Source organism: Nuphar pumila, chromosome 4, assembly GCF_984573655.1.
Source record: "Nuphar pumila chromosome 4, dmNupPumi1.hap1.1, whole genome shotgun sequence".
Lineage (NCBI taxonomy): Eukaryota > Viridiplantae > Streptophyta > Magnoliopsida > Nymphaeales > Nymphaeaceae > Nuphar > Nuphar pumila.
In genome coordinates, this window is record NC_143252.1 from 35,825,986 (window position 1) to 35,851,379 (window position 25,394).

Below are 25,394 nucleotides of genomic sequence, written 5' to 3' on the forward strand. Positions count from 1 at the left end.
ATCTTCAAACTTTTTATAATTGAAACATGACGAAACTTCTTAAATAATGCAAGGAGATTTACAAATTTATTAAAGATTTTGGTGCCAAATATATGCGATGTTTCTAAGGTATTTGCGACATTACTTTCATAAGGGTATTCAGAAAGCTTGTTTCAGTGCGCTTTGTGAAAACTACATTACTAGAGAAGGCCATACAAATAACATTTTTTTGTGCACTTCATGAGGTTAAAAAAAAACTGTGCGAAACTCCTTTTAAGTGGGAGTTTGGGATACCCGATGAGTGAAGCGATATAACGTGCAAACTTTATGAGTTTTGCACGTATGAAGGGTAAAAGGTCCTAACAAAATTGGCTATTTGTGATTTTGGTCATCAAGTATATTTTAGTAAATTATGAGATTTTTAGGGAACCCATCATTTTTTTTGTAGATTACAATAAAATTTCATTAATTATATCCTTGTTAAATACCATCTCCCCTCCCCATCTTGGGCTCCCAATGAGCTACTTAGTGCTTTGCTCAATGAGTCTCTCTCTCTCTCTCTCTCTCTCTCTCTATATATATATATATATATATATATATAAAATTTAAAGTGCCAACTTGAGATGGCTGGTTTAACTTGAACTTTATGGTGAGATCCGCTCGGCCAACCACAGGAACTGGTAGAGCTTCAACACCCTACGCTATATTTGTCCGGCTCGTTTAACCGAAGGGAGCTTAAACGGGTCATAGCGGGGTCTGATCTAAGCAATACCAAGTCTGGCCTAATCAGATTGGGAGTTGGACGAGGTCAGCTAAAACCAAATCTAACTCAAAATCCGACATTTACACATATTCAGATTAGGATTTTAGTCGGGGGTGTAAAATTCAATACCAATCCCAGATCTGATTATCAATTGAACCTGAAATTGGCTACCGGATTCGACTAATCAGATTCAGGTTGGATATCAAATAAAATCCAACCTGTTGTCAATCATAGAGCCAGGGATGTCAATGGGTCGGATCTAAGCGTTACTGAACCCGAATTAATCCGATATGACATAATTGAATTTGGATTCAGATTCAAAGTCGTCGAAAAAGATTAAACTGAATCCGGATCAGACCAGTTTAAAACTCGTTATTTACACTTAATCGGATTCGGACTTCAATGCAAAATTTATACCGAGTCCGACTAATGGGATTCAGAATCGAGTCTGATATCGGGTTAGATCCGACCCGTTGACATCCCTACGTGATAGAGCCCACCGTACATACATGAGCACGACGCTCAGGTCATCGTTCCCCCATTGGCGAAACAAGGGAGGGCGCAAAGTCGCGCGGTTTTGACCCTCTACTGAGATTCGCGGGCACAGTCTCCGTTTTCGCCTTACATTTCTCGCATCGTCAGGATTCTTTGCTGTCTTTCTTCTCGATCTCTCCCGCTTTCGATTCGAAACCGTATGGTTTTGTAGCTCAATCGACCCAATGAAGTTCACCGGACGATTCCTTCTTTGCTGCTTTCTCCTCTTCGGTTCGTCGATATTGATCGCCGGATCTTCGCCGGACGGTGCGTTGAGGAACAAATTCCGGGAGCGCGAGGCTACCGACGATATGCTCAGCTACCCTAACATGTAATCGTCATTCACAGTTCGTTCTTGTTCAATTCGGATCTTCACGAATTGAATTTGGATATGAGCATCAATTCTTGCTTAAAACAGTTTTATCTGTCTCTAGGGCTTTTGTGATTTCATAGGTTCGCGTTTGGGTTCTGGAAATTAGATTTCCTCTCTTCGCCGTCTTTCAGACGCGCAGATGCACGCTACAAACAAAGATTCATATACGCACCCAATTGGTGTATTAGTTTTGCACGAATTGGGAATTAGAAGATTGCATCCAATTGGTGTTAGTTCGGAACATTTAACTGCGAAAATCCGAACACTTAGAGAATTAGTGCTAGATCATGCAAGCGAAGTGCCGCTTGTTTTTCTTCGTTATACTTGTCAAGTTCTGTATGAATCACGGTGGAGGAACTATTTTTGTACACTAGTTTCCTCTCATGTAAGCTTTACACGGGTCGACTTCCGCTGCAAATTATTTTGAAGATTTCTTTCTACATTTTGTTCTTCACATGAATCGAACTGCGACTGCCGCACTTGTTCTTGATTAGGTTTGGGTTTTGAGGGACAGACGATGGACCTGTATGTGTGCGCGTGTAATGTATGTGCGAATGTGTGTAATTTCGTGGAATTTATAGTAAAGAGTTTTGTTATTGTCACTGATGTCATTGTTGTTATTGAGATCGCTGTAATTATATTTTGGAACGAGGTGGGAATCCTATTTGTCAGCATTGGAACTGAATACACGATTTTTTTTGCAGAGACGAGGATTCTTTGTTGAACTCTCAATGTCCTCGCCATGTTGAATTAAGATGGCAGACAGAGGTTAGCTCCAGCATATATGCTACTCCTTTGATCGCCGATATCAATAAGTAATCTCTCTCTCTTTCTCATCATTTTAACAGTTATACGTTAATCAACATTGCTGCATTCTTGTCTAACATTATCGATTAGCCTTGTGATGAATAAGTACACAGTTTGTATGAGTTTATTTTTATTTTGGATTGCTTGTTCATAAAGGTCTTTATCTGCTCGTATCATGTTGCTTTTGCAATTTCTAAAGCATCGTGCCATTTAATTGACGTGCTAATAAACCACAATCAAAATTTGAGGGCGATTTTCTGTAGTTAATTGACACTGAGTCGATCACAGTTTTTTTCTTTTATGACAAGGAACCCTCGCTGAAACGAGGAAAACCCTGGGTGGGGCCCCACAACCACACTGCCTTACGTGTTCCACCTCTGAAAGCTATGGACACCTGTGTGCCAGTGGGGTTTGATCCAGTGCCTTCATCTCAGCACCCTCGCAACCACCCCGCTGGCCGTGTGGGCGATCCCCGGGGTGGTCGAGTCCATCACAGTTGGCAGGGAGAATAGAGATGAGAAACCATGGAATTGTTCTTCTCGTTTAGCATTAATCAGTTTCTTCATGAAGAGTTTTTTCTGATCATCTTTTGTGCTATGTTTTTACTTTTTAGGATGCCAAATATTCTAGTTGATGTTAATGGGTACTGATTCTAAACAGTCTAATTAGGCAATCAATTACATTGCTCCAGTTAGATGGAAGCATGCTCTTATAATCATATAATTCTGTTCTAAAAAACTGATCAATAAACACTTTGATTTAGCCCACAAAGATACATAACTACAACAAAATTGAGAAGTTGAGATCACATCAACTTCTAAGATTATGTCATATATCAAAATTTGCGTAGATTTACCTATTGTGACCAACACATATGCATCAACATGGCAGTCAACAAATTGGATAGTTATTTTACTCTAGGTTCATTAATTTCAAATTCTTAGATGGCCATAAATGTGTGTGTGTGTGTGTGTGTGTGTGTGTGTGTGTGTGTGTGTGTGTGTGTGTGTGTGTGTGTGTGTGTGTGTGTTTGTGTAAAATGTAGAAATGTTCTAGGTGAATTAATTCCACCTTCTGAACTAGAACTTTAGTTTTTACCTTTGCTGCTGATCTCTATTCTAGGTTTCTATTTTTTAATTTTTTTACAAAAACAATAAAATTTGCTAATAGAAAGTACATAGGCAACAAAATGATGAGTAGTCAAGAGCAAAAAAGAAATGGAAGGAAAACCAAGAGAACAATAACTCTACATTTATTTGGATTGCTCTATTATTCTTGGATGGAGATGATAGGAAAGGATATGAATGCTTTGAACCTCACCGAGGACATGGCGTTGGATAGAAATGATTGGAGGAAAAGGATTCATGTGGAAGACCCAAAATGAATTTCTTTTTTGGTTCATATCGCTGACCCCAATTGTTTTGGGATGAAGGCGTAGTTGTTGTTGTTGCTCTATTATTCTTGGAGCTTGTGTTTTGGTTTCAAGAAACTTAAACACACATGTTCATGGAAAAAATGTGGTGATAGATGAGATTGGGTTTTCCATGGTAAGTGATTTATGTCCTTTAGGTTTATCAAGGTTGACTTTTTTACCAAGTTTTTTTTTTATTGTTTTAAATCATGTTTCCACACATTTAATCTAGCTGTTTGGCACTAGCCATACAAATTTCATCTAAATCTACTGGCCATACTATGCTTGTCAAAACTGTTGGCCTCAGTCTGTGTACTGAACAAAATGCTCCATTACAATATAATAGTAAATCCTGATATGGTTGCTGCCCCTCAATATGCACATGTTCAAACTACTTCAGAAGATGCCAAGAGTTTGCAGTTGATAACCAGTGTATTTAGGTTTTGTTGGCAAATCATGATCAGTCTTGCATGCAGCATCATTCTTACTGATGGTTCTGCTCATTTTGATATTTATTATGATTGTTGTAATATTGATGTAATGCTGATCAGTGATCGCATTTAAAGCGTCATATTAAGAGCACAATATCTGGAATTCTTCAATTTGCTTAAGACTAATATATATTTGTTTTCTGTGCATTTCAGTGATGGCAGACTAGAAGTTGTGGTGCCATCTTTTGTTCACTACCTGGAGGTGCTGGAAGGCTCAGATGGAGATAAGGTTCCAGGTCAAATTTATAAATAATCATATAGAATGATGTAGTAAAAAGTATTTGATAATGATAAGATGAAGAGGGGATAGTAGTAGCATGGCTTGGGTTGGCTTAAAACCTAAAATATAGGGGTGAAAATGGATTAGGCTTTGTCAGACATTCAATCTGGATCTGATGTTTTTATGGATACAATCTAAAAATCAGATTCATTTAAGAATTTGGATTAATATGAGTTTGCTTAAGCAAACTTTGTTACATTCAGATTCAAATTCATATTGATATTTTTATCAAATGTACATTTAAATTTGCCAAATTCCGAACCTATATATATATATATATATATATATATATATATATATATATATATAAACTCACATACACATAAAATTAGTGAACTATTGTTTCATGGGAGTCCCATGCCCCCTGGTCTCAGTTGGACCTCCCATCGGGATTTGAGAGCACTTTTCTTGTAATTTTGAATACCGTTAATTCAGAATTGCAGTTGGAGGCTCGGAGCTAAACCACATTGTTTAGGTTGCTTTGGGTTAATAGTCCCTTGAAATATCAGTTTGAACTTTGAACATTTTATATCTTGGAACCTATAACTGGTATCTCTCTCTCTCTACATTGCTTGTGATTTTTAGATGTCAAGTAGTTTTCCCCCTCTCTCAGGGTTCCCTGCCTTCCACCAATCGTACGTTCATTCCAGTCCTCTCCTCTTTGATATTGACAAGGATGGTGTAAGAGAGATAGCTTTAGCTACATACAATGGTGAAGTGCTTTTCTTCAGGTAGATGTCCACATTGAAAATTGTATATTTGGGTGGCTGTGATGGTGTTCTGAATTTACTTTTGATGATCTAAACATATGCATATTGTTTTGCAGGGTTTCAGGTTACCTGATGGCTGAGAAATTGGTTGTACCCCGAAGAAAAGTGCATAAAGATTGGTATGTGGACTTGGACACAGAGCCTGTAAATCATTCTCATCCAGATGTTCATGACGAATCTCTTGTGAAACAATCTACTGATAAATTATTGTCTTGTAAGTAATTATTAGATAGACCAGACCTCTTTCTTGTTTGAAGGTGGCGTTATATTCTTTTTGTTTACAGATATTGTTCTGTATTCTTCTGATCCAAGAAGTTAGTGCAATGGATAAATTTTACTTGGCAAAAAGGGGTCTTGCAGTTTGTTCTTTGGAGCAGGTACTTTTGTGTGTGAAGTAGTGGACATTGATGGTTGAGCTGCAAAAACAGTTGAAAGGGAATTGGTTAGAATCTAGAAGCAGTTTCTTGAATGTATATATATTTTCCATGTAATGTTACTATCTTCATAGCAATGTTAGAACATTTTAGTAGGCCATTTGAATAGAATTTAATCTGAAGGAACATACATATAGCTATGTCACATGGATACATGGATGCAGCCATTTTTATGAAGTTTTCAATATGACTAGTTTATAAGAGGACACAATACACAGACCAAAATGGAGTGTCCATGTGACTAGTACATTTTAATGAAGCTTTCTGTATGAAACTGGAAACCACTTGGAAGCTAGTGATTGGATGTGAACAATGAACTCACAAATCTATTCCATAGTTGCTTTCTTTAGCAGTTTCAAAAGACAAGTGCTGGTGCCATATAGCTTTGTTTTTCGGCTATGTGTGTGTTGTGAAATTGTCTATGAAGAGACAATATGCATACAAGCATAAAAACTTTATAAAGGAAGTGTACGAAGACACTCTCACAACACTTGAACAAAATACGCAAAAAGCGTAAAAATAATAAACATGCAATAATGCATGTGTTTCATAAAGAAGGAGCAAATGCTTGAAACTCTCAAGCTTAAGAATTACAAGGGGGGAACACCCCTATTTATACAAGAGCCAAGAGGTGCAAAGGGGGGCTCCAAAGGAGTCGTTGGGGAGCCCCCAACAGTCAGATTTGTAACCGTTGGGCTGACCGTTGCCCCCCCCCTAACGATTCTATTGGGGGACCCCCAATGCACCTTTAGTAAAAAGTAAAAATAAAAAATGAAAAAATGAAAAGAATTACAAAAGGAAAAATAAAATAAAAATACAACATATTCCAAATGGAATATGCGCAAGATTACAATAATACCCTTTTTGGGTAAGAAATTAAAAAGGTATATAAATGTATATATTTATATATATAGAGATATATATACATATAATACATTATATGTATATGTATCTCTAAGTATATAAATATATATATTTATATTTACAACAAGGATTTTCGGAGATACATTTTAACACCCCTCCTCAAACTTACGGTGCGATAACCGCAAGTTTGTCAAGAAGGAAATGAAATCTGGGCGAACATAGAGCTTTTGTGAAGAAGTCTGCAAGTTGATACTCAGGCGTCACGTATGGTAGATCAATGACCTTCTTCAAGTATTCTTCTCTGACATAATGACAGTCCATCTATATATGCTTTGTTCGCTCGTGAAAGGTGTGGTTCTTGGCAATATAAATTGCACTTTTATTGTCACAACATAGCTTTGTTGGTTCTCTGATAAACACTCTCATATCTTCCAAAAGGCGTCGAATCCATACAATTTCCATGGTGGTAGATGCCATGGCTCTGTATTCGGCTTCAGTGGATGACAGAGAGACCTTCTGTTGCTTCTTACATCGCCATGAGATAAAAGACTCACCTAAGAAAACACAAAAGCCAGTGGTGGAGTGACGGTTACTAGGGTCACCTCCCCAATATGAGTCAGTATAAGCAAGTAATTTCAATTAAGAAGAAGAAGATAAAAATACTCCCTTATTCACAGTTCCCTTCAAATATCTGATGATGGGAAGCACAACACTCATATGAACGGTTGTAGGAGCGTGCTGAAACTGATTGACGATGTGTATAGCATGTGACAAATCAAGTCGAGTAATGCTAAGATACATTAATGAACCTACCAACTGCCTGTAAGGAGTAAGATCGGTTAGAGGAACACCGCCATCAATCTTCATTTTTGCTCCCACAACTTCAGGAGTTTCACATACTTTGTCATCAGAAATTCCTAACCTGTCAATAATCTCGCAAGCAAGTTTAGACTGTGATAGAAAATAACCACGTTGCGAATAGGCAACCTCAATTCCAAGAAAATATGTCAGAAAACCCAAGTCTGACATCTCAAATTTTGCAGTCAAGACGGACTTAATACCCTTGACTCCTTGAACATCATCACCTGTAATTAACATGTCATCAACATAGAGTAATAATATCACAATCCCTGCATTAGATTTTCTAGTAAATAGAGCAGTGTCAGTATAACATAAGGAGAAACCATTTTCCAGCATTACACTGGTAAATCTGTCATACCAGGCTTTGGGGGCCTGTTTCAAACCATAGAGGGTCTTTCGAAGACGAAAAACTTTATCTTTAGGGATCTTCATGCCTGGTAGAGCATCCATATACACTTCTTCGTTAAGATCACCATTTAAAAAAGCATTTTTCACATCCATTTGAAAAATATTTCAATTTTTAATAGATGCAATAGTAATAAGACATCTGACTGTAACCATTCAGGCTACATGAGCAAAATTTTCTTCATAATCAATTCCATACTCTTGCCCATACCCTTTTGCCACTAAGCGAGCTTTATATCTTTTCAGGGATCCGTCGCTCTTAGTTTTAACCTTAAAAACCCATCGACAACCTGTAATTTTCTTTCCTATGGGTAGAGTTTGAAAATCCCAAGTTTCAGCTCTTTTAAGGGCATTAAGTTCATTTTGCATAGCTTCTTGCCATTCTATACATTTTTTTAGCTTCTTCAAAATTCCTTGGCTCAAAATAAGAGTGAATGACACTAAGACAAGCCCTATACCGGGGTAAGAAAGAATCAAAAGAAACAAAACGAGTTGGAGGTCTCCAATTCCTTTCAGATATTCGGTGATCGAGAGTAGGAACAATCTCACTATATTGGTCCATAACACTTCTAAAGGTGTCTTGATTTCTACGGGAGTAGGTTATGGGATCACTTGAAATTCTACTTTCTTGTTCATTGAGTGAGTTATGTTCACCAACATCACCATCATTTTCCTCATCATGATTTGATGATACATCATCATCACTAGATATATCATCATTGCTAGACAACAAGTCAAATAGGAATGAATAATCAAAATTTTCTTGTTGAGAAACATTTTTTTCAAAGCCACTTTCATTTTCTAAAAAAGTTACATTTCTAGAGACATATAATTTATCATCTCGAAGATCATAACAACGAAACCTTTTCTGAGTTTCGGAATATCCAAGAAAGGCGCAAGGGATAGCTTTGGGAGAGAGTTTGTCATTCTTATCCGTAAGTATAAAACACTTACACCCAAAAACACGTAACCTATTATAATCAGGTTCAAGCTTATATAAAATCTCAAAAGGGGATATTTTTCCTAATATTTTAAATGATAACCGATTTATCAGATAAACAGAAGCAAGAGCTGCTTCTGCTCAAAAGTTTTTAGGAATGTTTTGAGAAATAAGAAGGGTCCTAGTGGTCTCAATGATGTGCCTATGTTTTCTTTCGGCCATCCCATTCTGTTGAGGAGTTTTAGGACAAGACCTTTGGTGGACAATTCCATGATCCTCAAGATATACTTTAAATTGATTGGAGAGATATTCTCCTCCAGAATCACTTCTAAATATCTTAATATTATTGTTGAATTGATTTTTGATCATTGAATGAAAGGTTTTAAAACACGAAAAAACTTCATGTTTGAACTTAAGGAAATAAATCCACGAATATCTAGAGAAATCATCCACAAAAATGACATAATAAGAAAAGCCTTCTTTTGAAGCAACAGGTGCGGATCCCTAAACATCCGAATGAACAATTTCGAAAGTTTTAGAAGAGTACATAGTTCTTTGATCAAAAAGTAAACTTTGCATCTTTCCGAGAATACAATCATTACAAGAAAAAGAACTTTTACATAGGTCTTTTGCAAAATGTAAATAAGACAACTTGGTGATATTAGGATGACCAAGTCTCTTGTGCCATACATTTATATCTTTGTTTTGGGCCACATTACAAAAAGATTTTGGAACTTAAAGAGATTCCATATAGTATAAGTCTCATTTTCTAAAGCCTTCCCAATCAATTTCCCGGACCGGCGATCCTGTATTAAACATTTATCACAAGAGAATTTAATATCGCAACCATGGTCCGAGAGTTGAGAAAAAGAGAAAAGGTTTAAGTTTAGTTTATGTATAAATCTAATTTTTGGAATAAAAAAATCTTGAGTTTCAAAATTACCTATTCTTTTAATTTTAAGAGAGGTTCCATCCGCAGTGGAAACAAAAGAGGGAGAAACATTTTTTGAGTAATCGGAAAGTGAAAACATGTTTGGAGACATATGAAAAGATGCACCAGAGTCCAAAAGCCAAGAGACTTTACCTGGAAAAGATGAAGTAGACACGGCGGCACCGGAGGTAGCTCCTTTGAGAAGAGGTTGAAGGGCTTTCACTATTTGATTTAAAGAAAGTGACCCACTTGATGATGCCTCCTCCTTTTGTGGTACACCGGTGGTAGCCATAGCGAGAAGCTTTTTCCATTTGGGACATATGAGTTTGATATGTCCGGGTTCTTTACAAAAATGACAAATAATTTTGCTATAGTACATTTTTCCTCTTAAGCCACCATTTTCACCTTGATTTTGTGGTTTAAAATGAGGGGAACGATAGGTTTTAACATTGTTCCCGGGTCTTGATACGACATTGACTTCATTGCTTTCTTCATGGTTACAAGGAACCACAAAAACACTTGATCCTTGTTTACATAAACCCATACGAGTCTCCTCACCACTTAATTTGGTGAGTACATCTTCAAGAGAGGGAGGAGTAAATGAGGATATGAGAGAAAACTTTATTTGCTCAAATTCGGGCCTTAGCTCATTCAAAAAATTGAAGAATCAATCTTCTTCAAGTTGCTTGTGGCGGAGTTCAATTGCCTCTCCACTCCATTTTGGTTCAAGCATGGCAAGCTCATTCCAAATTGAGGAAAGATCAACAAAATATTCCCTAATAGTCATTTCACCTTGAGTGAGAGAGAGAGCCTTCTTTTGAAGATAATACTTATGAGATAGATCCCTCGATGTATACATTTTCTCAAGATAATGCTAAACTTCCGATGCTTTTTTGAACTTAATAATGTTGGCATTAATCTTAGTCTCAACGGATGAAAAGAACCAAAAAAGAATTTTGAAATTCTTCATTTCTCATTCATCGTGCTTCTTAGAATATTCTTTAAGAGCTTTAGCCCTTTCTTCTCCTTCAAGAATCTTGATTTCACTTCCGCTTACTACCGTTATCTTGGGTTCCGGTTCCGGTTCTGGAATTTAACCTTGCACATAACCCCATAGCCCCTTTCCTTTTATGTGAGCCTCCATGTTTCCGGCACAAATATGATAGTTGAATCCATTTAATTTGAAGCCAAGAGTAAAATGAGACTCCTTTTCGCCCATTATGAAGTAAAGAGAAAGGGAGAAATGACGTACCAACACGAAATATCAAATGCTAGCTTGAGCAAGATCCTTCTAAAATATTTGAGAAGCAAGATCCACCACTCCAACCTCCAAAGATCCGAAGGCACGCTTTTCAAGGCACTTGAAAAAAAGAGAATCCCACAATCCTCTATCACCAACCTTGCTCTGATACCATGTGAAATTGTCTATGAAGAGACAATATGCATACAAGCATGAAAACTTTATAAAGGAAGTGTGCGAAGACACTCTCACAACACTTGAACAAAATACGCAAAAAGCGTAAAAATAATAAACATGCAATAATGCATGTGTTTCATAAAGAATGAGCAAATGCTTGAGACTCTCAAGCTTAAGAATTATAAGGGGGGAACACCCCTATTTATACAAGAGCCAAGAGGTGCAAAGGGGGGCTCCAAAGGAGTCGTTGGGGAGCCCCCAACGGTCAGATTTGTGACCATTGGGGGCCTCCCAACGACTCTATTGGGGGACCCCCAACGACTCTATTGGGGGACCCCCAATGCACCTTTAATAAAAAGTAAAAATAAAAAATGAAAAAATAAAAAGAATTACAAAAGGAAAAAGAAAAAGAAAAATACAACATATTCCAAATGGAATATGCGCAAGATTACAATAATACCCTTTTTGGGTAAGAAATTAAAAAGGTATATAAATGTATATATTTATATATATAGAGATACATATACATATAATACATTATATGTATATGTATCTCTAAGTATATAAATATATATATTTATATTTACAACAAGGATTTTCGGAGATACATTTTAACATGTGTGTGTGTGTGTGCGTGTGTGTGTGTGTGCTATGTTCATGTGCTTGTAGGTAGTTGTCCTGTTTTTAGGTTCTTTGGTATAATATATGTATCTAACTAAATTGATTGTAAACTTTCTGGTGATTCTTATTTTCACTGAAACTTGTTTGCAGCAAATACAAGTTCACCTGGATCAAATGCATCCTTCTCTGCACCAACAGAAGATAACCATGCCATGCTCAACAGTTCAAAAATAAATGAAGGAAAGGAGAATGATACTCAAACAATAGACCATCTTGAGTTGCCAAAAATGGATAATAAGAGTGTGAATGCCGATCCTGAAAATAATAGCAAGTCCGATGGTGTAACACAATCTCTGAGGCGTCTTCTTGAAGACACTGATTCAAAGGGGTCTGAGGTTCACGGTTCTAAATCCAATATTAATGCTAAAGATGATATTGGAACAAACAAATTCACGGTAGGGAACAATGAAAATCTGGAAGAAGATGCTGATTCCTCTTTTGATTTATTCCGAGAACGAGAAGGTGATGGAGAGCAGGCTGATAATTATAATTATGACTATGATGATTATGTTGATGACTCAATGTGGGGTGTGGAGGAGTGGACAGAGGAGAAACATGAGAAGAAAGAAAATTTTGTGGAGATAGATTCCCACATTTTGTGCACTCCGGTGAGTGTAGCCAAGTCATTTGGTTAGAGAAGCCCCTCCTTTTAATGCATTTGTGGAGGCATTGTATTTTAACTGTAGATGAATTCTTTTCTTTTACAGGTAATAGCAGATATTGATGGTGATGGATTATCTGAAATGGTTATTGCCGTGTCATACTTCTTTGATCATGAGTAAGCCCCTCTCCTTACTAAGTTTACTTGTTGCCCTGTGCACTATTTTTGGCAGAGTTGCTGCACAACATTTTGATATGGTTGTGGTGAAATGTTGCTTTCACCCACTACTTTTGTTGCTTGCCATTAGGAGGGAGAGATTCATAGCTTACCATTAAGGGGAGAGAATAAGCAAAATCTTTCTGCATTTATGTGGAATGCTAGGATGTTTCTTACACTTGTAGACTAGGAAGCATACATCACACCTTATATCTGTTAAGTTTATACTAGATCCGGGTCCAGATCCAAACCCGACTAGCATTGTATCATTCCTGTATAGAGGGGCAATATTATAAACTACCTCTAATATAAAAAGAAGACGCCACCCTAGATTGGTGAAGACGTCTATTCAGTTTTCCAGATTCTCTCTCTTCCTCTTTTCCTCTGGTCTGTTTATTTGTGCAGGACACAACTTCCAACAGCATATTTCACATGGTATCAGAGCCTTGAAGATGTAAGTTCCATCGATCTTGGCTGCATCTTCTTCCTTCTCAAAAAAAATCTCTCGTTCTAGATCCTTTTCTTTCTTTTCTTTTTCAAAGTTTAATTTTCCAGATCCGATCTAAAATCCTACAGATCTGGTTCTCCTCCATCATTTATTTCAAATCTCTCTTTGTCCCTACAGATCTAAAAAAAATTCAGATCTGAAATTTTGTCTTGTCAAAATCTGGTTCTTTTTTTTTATTCTTCAGATCTGTTTCTTCTCAAAACCAACTTTCATCGTACGGATCTGACAAAAAAATATAATAACAAATATTTTCTTTTGCATCAGATCTAGAAATTCTCCTTTATTTAGAGTTGTATTCAAAACAAAAAAAGTCTTTCATATCTGATCTGACAATATATCACGTCAGATCAGCCTGGTCAGATCTGACGATCTCTGTTGGCATTCTCCCCAATCATGTCAGATCAGATCTGACATGATCCTTTTCCCTTTGCGTCAGTTCCAAGCACACCCATTTTCGGTCTATCAGATCAAATACACATTCTATTAGATCTGCAGTGACTGATTGTGTTCTCTGTTCAAAAGAAAAAGAAGAAGACTGAACAAATATTGTTTGCATCAGTCTGTTATATCTGAAATTTACTGCTTTCCTTTTCAGTCTTGATATTCCTATCATTTCTTTGTTTTGTTTCCTTACCATTTCCTTGTTTTTTCCTTTTGTCATATCCTAATGACCACCATTAATGCATCTTTCCTCAGTCATTTAGTGGCTGAAAAACTTGATTCTTCCAATTTCATCCCTTGAAAGAAACAAATTATTCCTTTCCTTTGCAGTCATGATTTGATGGGACATCTCGATGGGTCAATCCCTATGCCTTTGAAATTTATTTTTTAAACAACTTCAGTACATCATGGAAACGTAGAGAAAGTCTAAAAAACTATGATTAAAAATCCAGAGTTTGTTGCGTGGCAAAAGAGTGATCAGTAGCATTCATTACAACCACTCTCTCCCGTGAGGTTCTTTTACATATTCCATCAGGAGTTCTCACGAAAGTGTTGTGGGATATATTACATCAGTGGTATAAAGAAATTTCCACTCCCAAGGTATTCCAGTTTATGGCGGAGTTTGTTGATTTGAAAAGGGGTGATTCTCACCTTGTGGAGTATCTAAACAAGATCAAGACTCTTGTGGATCAACTTGCTGCCATAGGATCCCCTTTGTTAGATGAAAACATATGTACGAAAATGGTTAGAGGGCTTGGACCGAAATACATGTTTGTGACTGTTTACACCAACACTACGCCTCATCCACCTTTTGTTAAATTGAGAATCATGTTACTGGAACATGAAGCAATGTTCAACATATCATCTGGGACTCAAAAAAATGAGGTAAACATGAAGTCATGGTTGCAGCCCAAAACTTTTACTCTTCTCGGGGAAAAGGACATGGGCGTAGGCGCAACTTTGGTGGACGTGAGACATGTATCTTACCTCCACCTCCGTCTTCTTCTAATCAAGTAAATGTGATATGTCAAATGTGTGGAAAGAAGGATCATACATGCTCTAACTGCTATTGGCGATATGTCTCAACTTATCGGCCACCCACCATGCCAATTCTGCTCGATTTCGGGCATTGGCTGCTGCGGCTCCTCCTTTGGTTGGTTCCGGTCCACGTGCTACAACAAATTTTATGCAGGGTGCTCCAAACATTTTTATGCAGGCCACTACTAATTCGTACTCTCCTTCAGTATCATAGCATTTACTCATCACTTCTAAACTTATACTTTTCTCATGGAAATATTCTGTCTGGCAAGTTTGCAGGTATTACAGCAACCAGGAACATTCATCAGAATTAGGCAACCTAGATATTGGCAAATATGTAGCAGCTTCGGTGGTTGTTTTCGATCTTGATACAAAACAAGTTAAGTGGACTGCAGAACTGGATTTGAGCACAGATAATGGAACTTATCGTGCCTATATATATTCCTCTCCTTCGGTTGTTGACTTAGATGGTGATGGAAACTTGGACATTCTTGTTGGAACCTCATATGGACACTTTTATGTTATTGATCATAAAGGTAAACTTTAGAGGTTGCACACTTGTTTTTTTATTCCACTGTTTTTTCTTTTCCATTTTTGATTGTCATTCTAAGGGTTGCCCCAAGGGTATTGAAACCCAAGATCCCTGCTTAATATAATGTGACTCTAACGCATCTAAGATTGAATTGTGCCCAAGTTAGAGATCCATGTTTTGATCTGGCTTATTGTTGATTGAATTTCAGAAGCTTATCACTTTTGTAACATTGATGGCTTCTGAATTTATTTCTACTAGATGTTGGTGGTATATTGTTTTGGCTTTCCTGCTCATATATATTCTTTTTGTTTGTTGAAGTGAGTGAGTTGTCAAACTTACTTTGCTGTTTATCCAAATTGATGAAGCACTAGTTGTTAATGAATTCTATTTACAGTGGACACTGATCATTAAAGTCCATAATTGCTTGCCTTCTGTGAGAGAATGTTCTGACGAAAATAACCTATTACCAATTCTTTAACTCTCTCTATCTCTTTTTGAATTCTGGGTTACACATGATTACTCTTTCTCATGTCATTGCAACATGGCATATTGAAGGAATGAATCTGAATATGCAGAATGATATATGGTAGGACTCAGATCTGTGTTAATGCGGTAGCATATGGCGTTTCACTTCTTGTCGATATTTTCGAGGGGAAACTTGGTCACTTAGAATTAGCAGTTTCTTCAAAAAGGCAGTTTCTCAGGAGAAGTTTGTCATTTTTGTTGGAAATATTTCACAAAATGAGAAAGGGAGATTTTTGAGAACAAGTTGAAAGAATTGAGGTAAATACTTTAATTGTTTTCCCAATAATATGTGAAGTAGAGAATGAATATGAAGAGGCTTCTTCATGTCAAGACCATGTGTTATGAAGCAGAATAATCCAAAATGCAACCTAATTTGGTTTTGTTTGTATTTCAACAAAGTATGGAGCTACCATGGTAACCTTGTGGTTCTTTGGCAGACTTTCCATCATATTTGTGATTATTCTGTTACCTTGTGTCAAGGCAAGGGGGTTTGTAATATGTAAGTGGTGGCTCTTCCTAACCTGGTTATTCGTCTGGTTCAAGACAAACTAGAGGGTTTTCATCGGATCAGGTCAATTGCCCTTTTCAGTATGTTGGAGATTCAAATATCTTTTACTACTGGTCAGAAGCAGAAATCAGTTGGATTGGTTGTCAAGAATCAGGCACCCATTTAGGGTGGTGTAACACTATTATAATCTCTTGTTATTTTCTCTTTTTAGGTGGTTGACACCTTGTCACCCTTCCTCTTTTCCTCCATACTTGTTACACTAAAAAGAAAAGGCCCCGTGTGATGTATCTAGAATGGGCATGTTCATTGTAGTCTGAACATAGTAAGCACCTAAATTTATTCAACAGGTAGGAATATTTAGCAGCAGGACGTTTAGATTGTGCATTGAAAAGTATAACATTATAATATTATATAGTTGCTCATGTTGGAAACCCCTTATATATATTATCTATATATTTGGTTTGGTGATGAAAGCTGCCTTTGGAACATTAATAGGATTTTGAAGTCAGGAGTTTGTTGAATTTAACTGTGCTATAAGGTTTTTGTAGCAAAGTCATTTTTTTAATTTAAATAAAAGGGTTCATAAGCATTTACTGACTAATTCTATAAAACGTGAGTTGCATCTGAACCCATGTTCTTCTCAATGTTCATATGAATGATTCTGTTTCAAGTTCAGATGAAATTTCATTACATGGAGAATTTCTATTGTTATTTCTTACCTTTATCAACTGTGCCTCTTTAGTTAAATCATAACTTTCAGGTGAGAACTCAGGAACATGTGTATGTATCAGGTAAAGTCAGAGAGAAGTTTCCTATTCAGATGGCTGAGATTCAAGGAGCAGTGGTAGCAGCCGATATCAATGATGATGGTAAAGTTGAACTTGTAACAACTGATACTCATGGAAATGTTGCTGCTTGGTCAGCAAACGGAGATGAAATATGGGAAGTTCATTTGAAAAGTCTCATTCCACAGGCAAGTTGTCTTTTTCATTGCATTTTCTAGTTTGGGAAGAAAATATCATTACATTCCACCCACAGTCTTCTCTATAGTAATAAGGGTGCATATTATTGGTGATTAGATGTAGATATATGTAAAAGATGCTGACTTTTTTCAAGATTAAATATTACCAAGACACTGGGACATGGTACATAATCAATATGCTGGATGTTTTCGTATCCAAACTTAAGCTTACCTGTTCATTTTGTTGTTCAAATTTAATCTATCTTGGTGCTTGTCGCTTTAGCAGCAGATCCAGGATTTTATGGGTCAGGATGTTTCCTTTGGAGTTGGATTCATTTGAATGCATTTCTGTTTGGCATTCTTGATGATATTTGGTTCCATTGGATTCCTGTTAGTTCGTTAAAGTAGTGGGACCTAAATATGACGAGAAGTAACATATATTTTAACACTTATATGTGTACATAAATTGGATCCAGGTTTACCTTTAAGTGGAGGTTGGGGATAAAGTTATGCAAAAGAATAAGTGGCCCCAGGCACTGTAAATAGGTCCTACCAGATTCTTGGATGGGGCTTAAGTAGGAAAAGCTATAGTTTACAATGCCTTGGAAGATGAAATTGGTGTAAGATATTCTTATATTTTGTAAATTAAGGGTGTCTGGGTTGATGGCAGAATCCTAATTAACAGGGTTTCCTAGAAATTTAGGAGAACAAAAATTCAGTGGCACTTTTTTTTAATGACGATGAACCCTCGCTGAGAACTGGGTCACTTAATGGGCCCATCCCCTTGCGAGGTAAACCTCGGTAGGGTCCATGATCACCCTACCTTACATGCCCCAACTGTGTAAAAGCTGTGGACACATCCACATGATACGGGGTTTGATCCAATGTCTTCATCTTAATGCTCTCGCACAACCCTCACTAACCATGCGGGCGACCCTTCTGGTGGTAAAAATTCAGTGGCATTTAAGGGCCCCAAAGTTCCCACTAGGCCTGGAATCCTCATTTTCACCTATAAAGATGGCCATTAAGATTCTCATTGATGGCTAAAACTGTCTCTGCCTATGTCACTTAAGTAAAGGTACATGTACGGGTAGGTAGGGGTGCACATGAGCTGGGCTTGAGCCGAGCTCAGCCTCAAAAAGCTTGACTCAAATTGAGCTGAGCTTGAAAGGTTGTGTACAAACCAAGGTTTTAAAACCCGTGACTCGGAACTCGACTCGTTCTTTATTGACTCGTGACTCGGCGGGTCAACTCGGTGACTCAGACCGGGTTTTGTTAACTTTTGATTTTAAAAGAAAAACAATATATAATTTGTCTCAAACCATGTTTTTCAGTAAACATATAATCTAAAGAGTTGACAATAAAAAATTGCAAGTTCAGAGTAGAAAAAGTACAAACTTCTTCATAACAAGGTCACATGGAAAGATCAAGTTACATGAAGAAACTTCTTCATAACAAGCATGTCTTTGGTATTCAATGAAGGCCCCATGCAACTGAGTCTAGAAACATACTTAAACTCAAGTTTCTAAATAGAATGGTTTAGGAATTTCAGCTAAACTTCTCCAAAAGACACCGTGGCTTTTGTTAGCTTTCCTTTCTAGTGATCTCATTCTTACCTCATTGAGAACAACAACACATCATCTTGCATAAAAAGCCAGATTGAATTAGTTGCAACAAGGTAAAACAACAATAAGATAATGAATCACCAGAAGAAATTCCAATTATGACCAAGGGAAATCCTGTCACATGGATACATGTATAACAGTACAAGCATACTGTACAAGATCAGCACAACTGGTATGATATGGGTGTTTCTGTCAAAAAATAAGGATGACAGGGTACAAATTGTTATGCACAGGTGTGATACAGACATTGTACAAAAATGTATTTTTATATACAATGAAGGATATGATATGTGTTCATAAAACAACACTCAAAGGCACCCAACACCAGAACATGAAGTACAAGCACCGATACGTGTATGCTTCACTTTTTTGTTAGATCTTTGAATCATTTTTTTTGCCAATATGTTTAATCAACACATAAAGATTGATAAATTATTGTATCTTTGAACTGGTTTGTCTTGTAATTTATTATTTATTATTAAACTGTTATTTTGAAATACCCAAAAAATCAAATTTCAAATATCCCAGAACTCGACCGAGTCAGACCGAGTCAAGGCAAACCGAGTTTACCCTGCTGGGTTGACTCGTTGGAGGGCCGAGCCGAGTCAACCGAGTCACCGAGTTGACTCGGCGAGTTTTAAAACCATGGTACAAACTCGGCTCGAGTTCAAGCTCGACCCTGTCTCGGTTTGGCTTGAGCCGCATTAACTTGCATTTGAAAAAAAAAAATTAATTGCGTAGAGGGCGGGATTTGAACCCAAGACCTCACACATACGCGGTAAACACATTACCCACTTGGCTAAAGGCAGGTTTTAGTATTGTTAGTCAACAAAAATATTACATATCTTAAAAGTAGTCAGTCCCCATATGACTCTATTAGATGAGCTTAATCGTGCTAATTGAGCTTAATCAAGCTTGAATACCTGATCAAGCTCGGCTCATTTACTTATTCATACAAGTTCGAGCCGAGCTCAAGCTAGCTCGACTCATTGTGCAGGTGCAGGTACGTGCATGTATAACACGGGAATTTTTAAAAGTATGGGTGACCTTATTCGTTGAGTGAGACACTGAAAGAGGGCAGTGTTTGTTTGTTCAAGTATGAAAACCCACACGAGATGGTTTGTCCCGTGTATGTGCATTTGTGTAGCTGAAGCGTGGTGAACTGAGTGTCAAAGCAAGTTGTTGGCATGATGGAATGAGACAACTTGTCGATGGTAAGCAAAAGCGCAAGGTTGTTGCTCAGTGACTGAGGAACATGGGCAAGCCATAATACATTTAATTCCTACCAGTTTTGCGTCAACTCGCTTGTGGAGTGTGACATTGTTTTGTGCACGATATAGAGTGTACAACTTTGGTTATTCGACTGAAAGGGATTTACATCTTTGAGTAGGGGAGACTCAATCAGGCTTGTAAGTTTTCTTCCAAAGTGTCTGAGCGTGACGTCAAAAACAAGTCATCTGAGGCATCTACGAACAAGACAATGTTGTGGGTTTACGGAGTACCAACCTTGAGCAAGATGCTCGTTGTATTGAGGTCCATTGTGTTGCAGCAATTCCTTTTTGAATGGAATGAGTGGTATTCGTTCATTGTTCTTGGCTCGTCAGTTTGGTTCATGCAAAAACGTGTTTGCTGGCTTTAGAAGTGAGTTGCAACATACTGGCTCCAGAAGTAAGTTACAACGTTGGGTCAAGAGTTGTCCTTGTTGGACAAGTGCCCAGAATGACTGTTTTGGAACACTACTTTGGAGTGACATACTAGTATGCATCACCCCCTCTTGAGGATCAATTTTGGCCGTAGACCGTTGGAAAGCCGCATGGTTTGATGCCTTAAGGGAGCAGACATCCCTGCATCACGTGTTGGTGGTCGCTCTTCTCTGCAAGATAGTGAGGATTATGTTGGGGCTAGAAGGCGCCCCAGGGTTAGAAGTGCTTCATTATGAACAAGACGACGACAAGTTTGCCGTGCAGGTGAGGATGACCTGCTTATGATGGGGCTACATTGGGGTTCCATGAGCGAAGAATGCTTGATTGTTTGAGGAAGCGAAAGACCGTTCTCTAAGTGACTTGACACACGATGATGTATGGAACTTGACGTGGTGAAAGTTGCGGCAATGGCGGGTTGAAACCAGAACGGGTTAGACATTGTTATCTCCTTATTGAACTTGACGTATTGAGCTAACTGGGCTTCCATTCCTTGACAAATTTCTTGTTTCTTGTACTCTATGGGTTAGACATTGTTATCTCCTTTCTCTTGTTTATTTATATTAGAAGTTTTCTCTTTCTTTCTCCCTAAAAGAAAAAACACAAGAAACAAGAAGAAAAAGACCGACTTTGTGATTGACATAGCGGCAACTCTTTTGTAGTGGATAATTCCGTTTTGAGTTGTTTAGACCTTTGCTTAGTTTTGTTTTTTCGGTGGGTGCTTGCTTGTTGCCATGTTTCTGTTTTTGCTCACGATTAATGAAGTTTTTAGTTTTCACTTTGTGAAACTGAATAGATAAATGAAGATTAGACAATTGGCTGTATTATGGTTAATGCACCATCTGCATTACCATTCTTTGACCTAATGGTAGTTTTTTTAATATGCAATTTGTTCATTTAGTTAGAAGATGACCATTGAGAGGGTGCTTGACTAAATGGTAGCCCTTCCCAGTTGTGTTTGACTTATTATCCAGCTCCAGTTCTTCACTTTCAGCCCACTGTGGGCTATTCTATTCTTTCTAGGCTAATGCAAGAATTGGTACAGGGCCCTACAATAGCTGATGTTAATGGAGATGGGAGGACAGAGGTTGTGGTTCCAACAGTATCAGGGAACATTTTTGTTCTTAGTGGAAAAGATGGATCTCAAGTTCGTCCGTTTCCTTATCGTACTCATGGCAAAGTTATGAATCAGGTTCTTTTACTTGATCTCAGTAAGCGTGGAGAAAAGCAGAAGGGGCTGACTCTTGTAACAACTTCTTTTGATGGCTATTTATACCTCATTGATGGTTCTACTGCATGTGCAGATGTTGTTGATATTGGCGAAACCTCGTATGTAGTACTATTGTGGTTTTATACTAGACATTACAGATTTGGTTGTTTTCATTATGTGAAAATTGCTCAATATCTATGAAACGGAATTCATCTAGTGGTTTTTTTGTCTATCACAGATACAGCATGGTTCTAGCAGATAATGTTGATGGTGGAGATGACCTTGACCTTGTTGTTACAACCATGAATGGCAATGTCTTTTGCTTTTCAACTCCATCTCCTCACCATCCTTTGAAGGTATAGCGCATAAAAGTGCAAATCTTTTGTGCATGTGTAACCACAAGATGGTGGTTTGTTATTAAGGATATATTAGTTATTTAACCTTTTTAGTTCTATAACATTCTGAATTTATACAATTTTGTGAATGATCTCTCTGCTACACGTGGTTGTGGCTTCTGCAATGTGCACAAAGGTGCTTGCTTATATATATAGGGTTAATCTAACATTAATCTAGTTGTGTTTAACATTAGATGTATTCAACCTTATGAAAACGATTGAAATACCCTTAAAATAATTGCATTTTTGAAAATGCAAGGTTACTTTTTTATGTAAAAAAGGTAACTTTGATAACTTCATAAAGTACTTGTTTGGAAAAGGTGTTTAACTTTTCAATTCCCTCAAATTTCAAAAGACCTATAATGCCCCAAAAAGTAATCATGCATTTTAAAAAAATACCATTTTTTCAAGGGTATTTTAGTTGTTTTAATAAGGTTGAATCCATCTAATGTTAAACACAACTGGTTTAATGTTAGATTAACCCATATATATATATATATATATATATATATATATATATATATATATATATATATATATATAACAAAAAAGTAACCATGCATTTTAAAAAAATACCATTCTTTCAAAGGTGTTTTAGTTGTTTTAATAAGGTTGAATCCATCTAATGTTAAACACAAACGGTTTAATGTTAGATTAACCCATATATATATATATATATATATATATATATATATATATATATATATATATATATATATATATATATATATATATATATATATAACAAGATGCCAAGATTTTTAAGAGAGCTTGTAATGTTTTTAGAAATTGGTTGGTTTTGGTTCTTGGTGATTCTTCCTTCTGCAACCTCTTACTGGAATATCCGTATGACAATAATTGAGAGAGAGATGTCTCAGTGCCTTTGTATGACAATGTGTGTGTGTGTGTGTGTGCGTGTGAGAGAGAGAGAGAGAGAGAGAGAGAGAGAGAGAGAGAGAGAGAGAGAGAGAGAGAGAGAGAGAGAGAGATGTCCCAGTGCCTTTGTAGATCTATAGTTGGCTTTTCTATTATGTTCTTTGATTAGCTTGGTAAACCTGATATTCCAGTTGACTTAATTGCTGTGACTGAACAGGGAGTCTGCTCAGTTTGTTTAATCCCTAAATCAGCCATCGTGAATGAGTTGCGTGTTAAGTTGGTTCTATGCCAAGTCTAGTGAAGTTTGAGTTGGGTCGATGATTCTATACTTGGTTGACACGTAGAGCTGTTTCCTTTTTCAGGCTTGGACATCCATCAATCAGGGGAAGAATAATGTCGCATCACGGTATAATCATGAAGGAATTTACATCAAACCATCATCAAGAACTTTCCGGGATGAGGAAGGCAGCAACTTCTGGGTTGAGGTGGAGATAGTGGACCAACATGGATACCCACCAGCAAGCTCTCATGGGCCTTACAATGTTACAGTAAGCTACTTTTTCTGATTTGTTTTCACTAGAGAAAATTGTTTTATCTAAGTGATTTGATTTCATCTATTGGAAATTTCAGACGACTTTGTTGGTTCCTGGGAATTACCAAGGACAAAGAAGGATAACCCAGAGTCAGATTTTTAATCAGCCTGGTAAGCAAAGGATCAAACTTCTGACAGTGCCTGTTCGGACAACGGGGTCTGTACTAGTCGAGATGGTTGACAAGAATGGGATTTACTTCTCAGATGAGTTCTCTCTCACTTTTCATATGCATTACTACAAACTACTGAAGTGGCTGATTGTTCTCCCAATGCTAGCGATGTTTGGTGTGCTTGTCATTCTCCGTCCACAAGAAGGCACACCATTGCCATCCTTCTCTAGGAACACCGACCTCTAAACACTTTGTTCTCGAGTTAATTTTTGTAGCTTCTCACTTTTGCAAGAAGGGGGCTGCCTTCACTGATGCATAAAGCACTGTGGCCCCTGGAATCCCATTGTACTGGGTGAAGGGTTGAGTTTGGTGCTTCAATCCTTGTCTAGCTAACTGAAATTGTGTGAATGGTTTTGTTAGGCTTGGGTACAGTAGCTTAGGACCTGTCTTTTCTGTGTAAATGCTATCAGAGTGTTGGTATTCCTCCCAAGTACTATAGTGGAACATGAGAGAGACTGAAATAGTAGATATGAACCTGTGATGCTTCTACATGGACACTCATGTTGCTTACTTTGAATGAACCTTCATCATTGTAAAGGAGATGGATTTACACCAGGTTGATTGGCTGAGGTTGTAACTTGGTTGTTTTCTTTATCAAGACAATGAAATTGAGAATTGAGTTGTTGGACAAACAAAACGGATTTATTGTATCTATGCAGCTGTAAGGTTGTCTTTTCCTTTCATCTTTTCTGACATGCACTCTGGTTATGCTGATATTGATCCTTGGTCTAATTTAAAACTTAAAAGGTATAAGCTTTCTGGTGTGCAGGTTGGGAATCGGCTCGTCAAAAGGTATACCCTTTCTGGTTGCTGGTTTGGTTTGGTTTGGTTTGGGTTGTGGTAGTTTTGGCCTGAAAGGCATGCAAATTGAACTTAATCTAAAATTTAGTCGAACTTGATTGGAACCTAATAAATATATGCCATCTTTCATGTATTATAATTCTGTTGTTTAAAGCGAGTGCACTGCATGAAATTATTATGAAAACATTGTGCTATTATGATATTTAGGCTATGTTTGGGAGCCTTAATCTGAGGTTGTGTTGTGGTTTCTGCCATGCTGTCATACTCTTGCTGTTTGGGAGCAGTGGAGTTGCTGAAACTAGGAATGCAAGCGGATCAGATTTCGGATCCCAAAATACATTGGGGAGTCATATCGGTTCGGATCGGGGACAACCAAATTTTGCAAAATTGGCTTCCTGAATCCGACCCATTTGCAACCCTAGCTGAAACAATGCATTGGGAATGGTGTTGGCAGCCCCAACACCACATTTCAACACCTTTCAGGAGAGGATGTTTTGGCAACTCCATCTCTCAACATCACACATTGGCAAAACAATATTTTTGCTACACTAAAACCGTGTTTCCATCCCATTACTAGGCTCCCAAACATAACTTTAGTAAAACATAATATTATCAAAACTTAAATGTTTGCTAAGAATTCAGAAAGTTCGTTTTTCATATGTTAGAAAGTCTACATTGTGAATGTGCACAAAGGATTTTGAGGGATCCTACTTAAAATCGTTCATTTTATGGATCATCAAAAGAAAATGTTGTC

General features: G+C 37.4%; 1 protein-coding gene across 1 annotated transcript; it reads left to right on the forward strand.

The window, feature by feature from the left end:
• The first annotated feature begins 1,262 nt into the window (after positions 1-1,262).
• On the forward strand, positions 1,263-24,476 carry LOC149839980 (protein DEFECTIVE IN EXINE FORMATION 1-like). The gene is made up of 13 exons (XM_090002947.1): positions 1,263-1,607; positions 2,354-2,464; positions 4,512-4,594; positions 5,252-5,369; positions 5,465-5,622; positions 12,032-12,549; positions 12,649-12,719; positions 15,025-15,281; positions 17,102-17,283; positions 21,642-21,925; positions 22,045-22,162; positions 23,440-23,625; positions 23,708-24,476. Exons 1-13 carry the CDS (start codon positions 1,462-1,464, stop codon positions 24,023-24,025), a joined length of 2,550 nt encoding a protein of 849 aa, XP_089859073.1. The 5' UTR covers positions 1,263-1,461; the 3' UTR covers positions 24,026-24,476.
• The last annotated feature ends 918 nt before the right edge of the window (positions 24,477-25,394 follow it).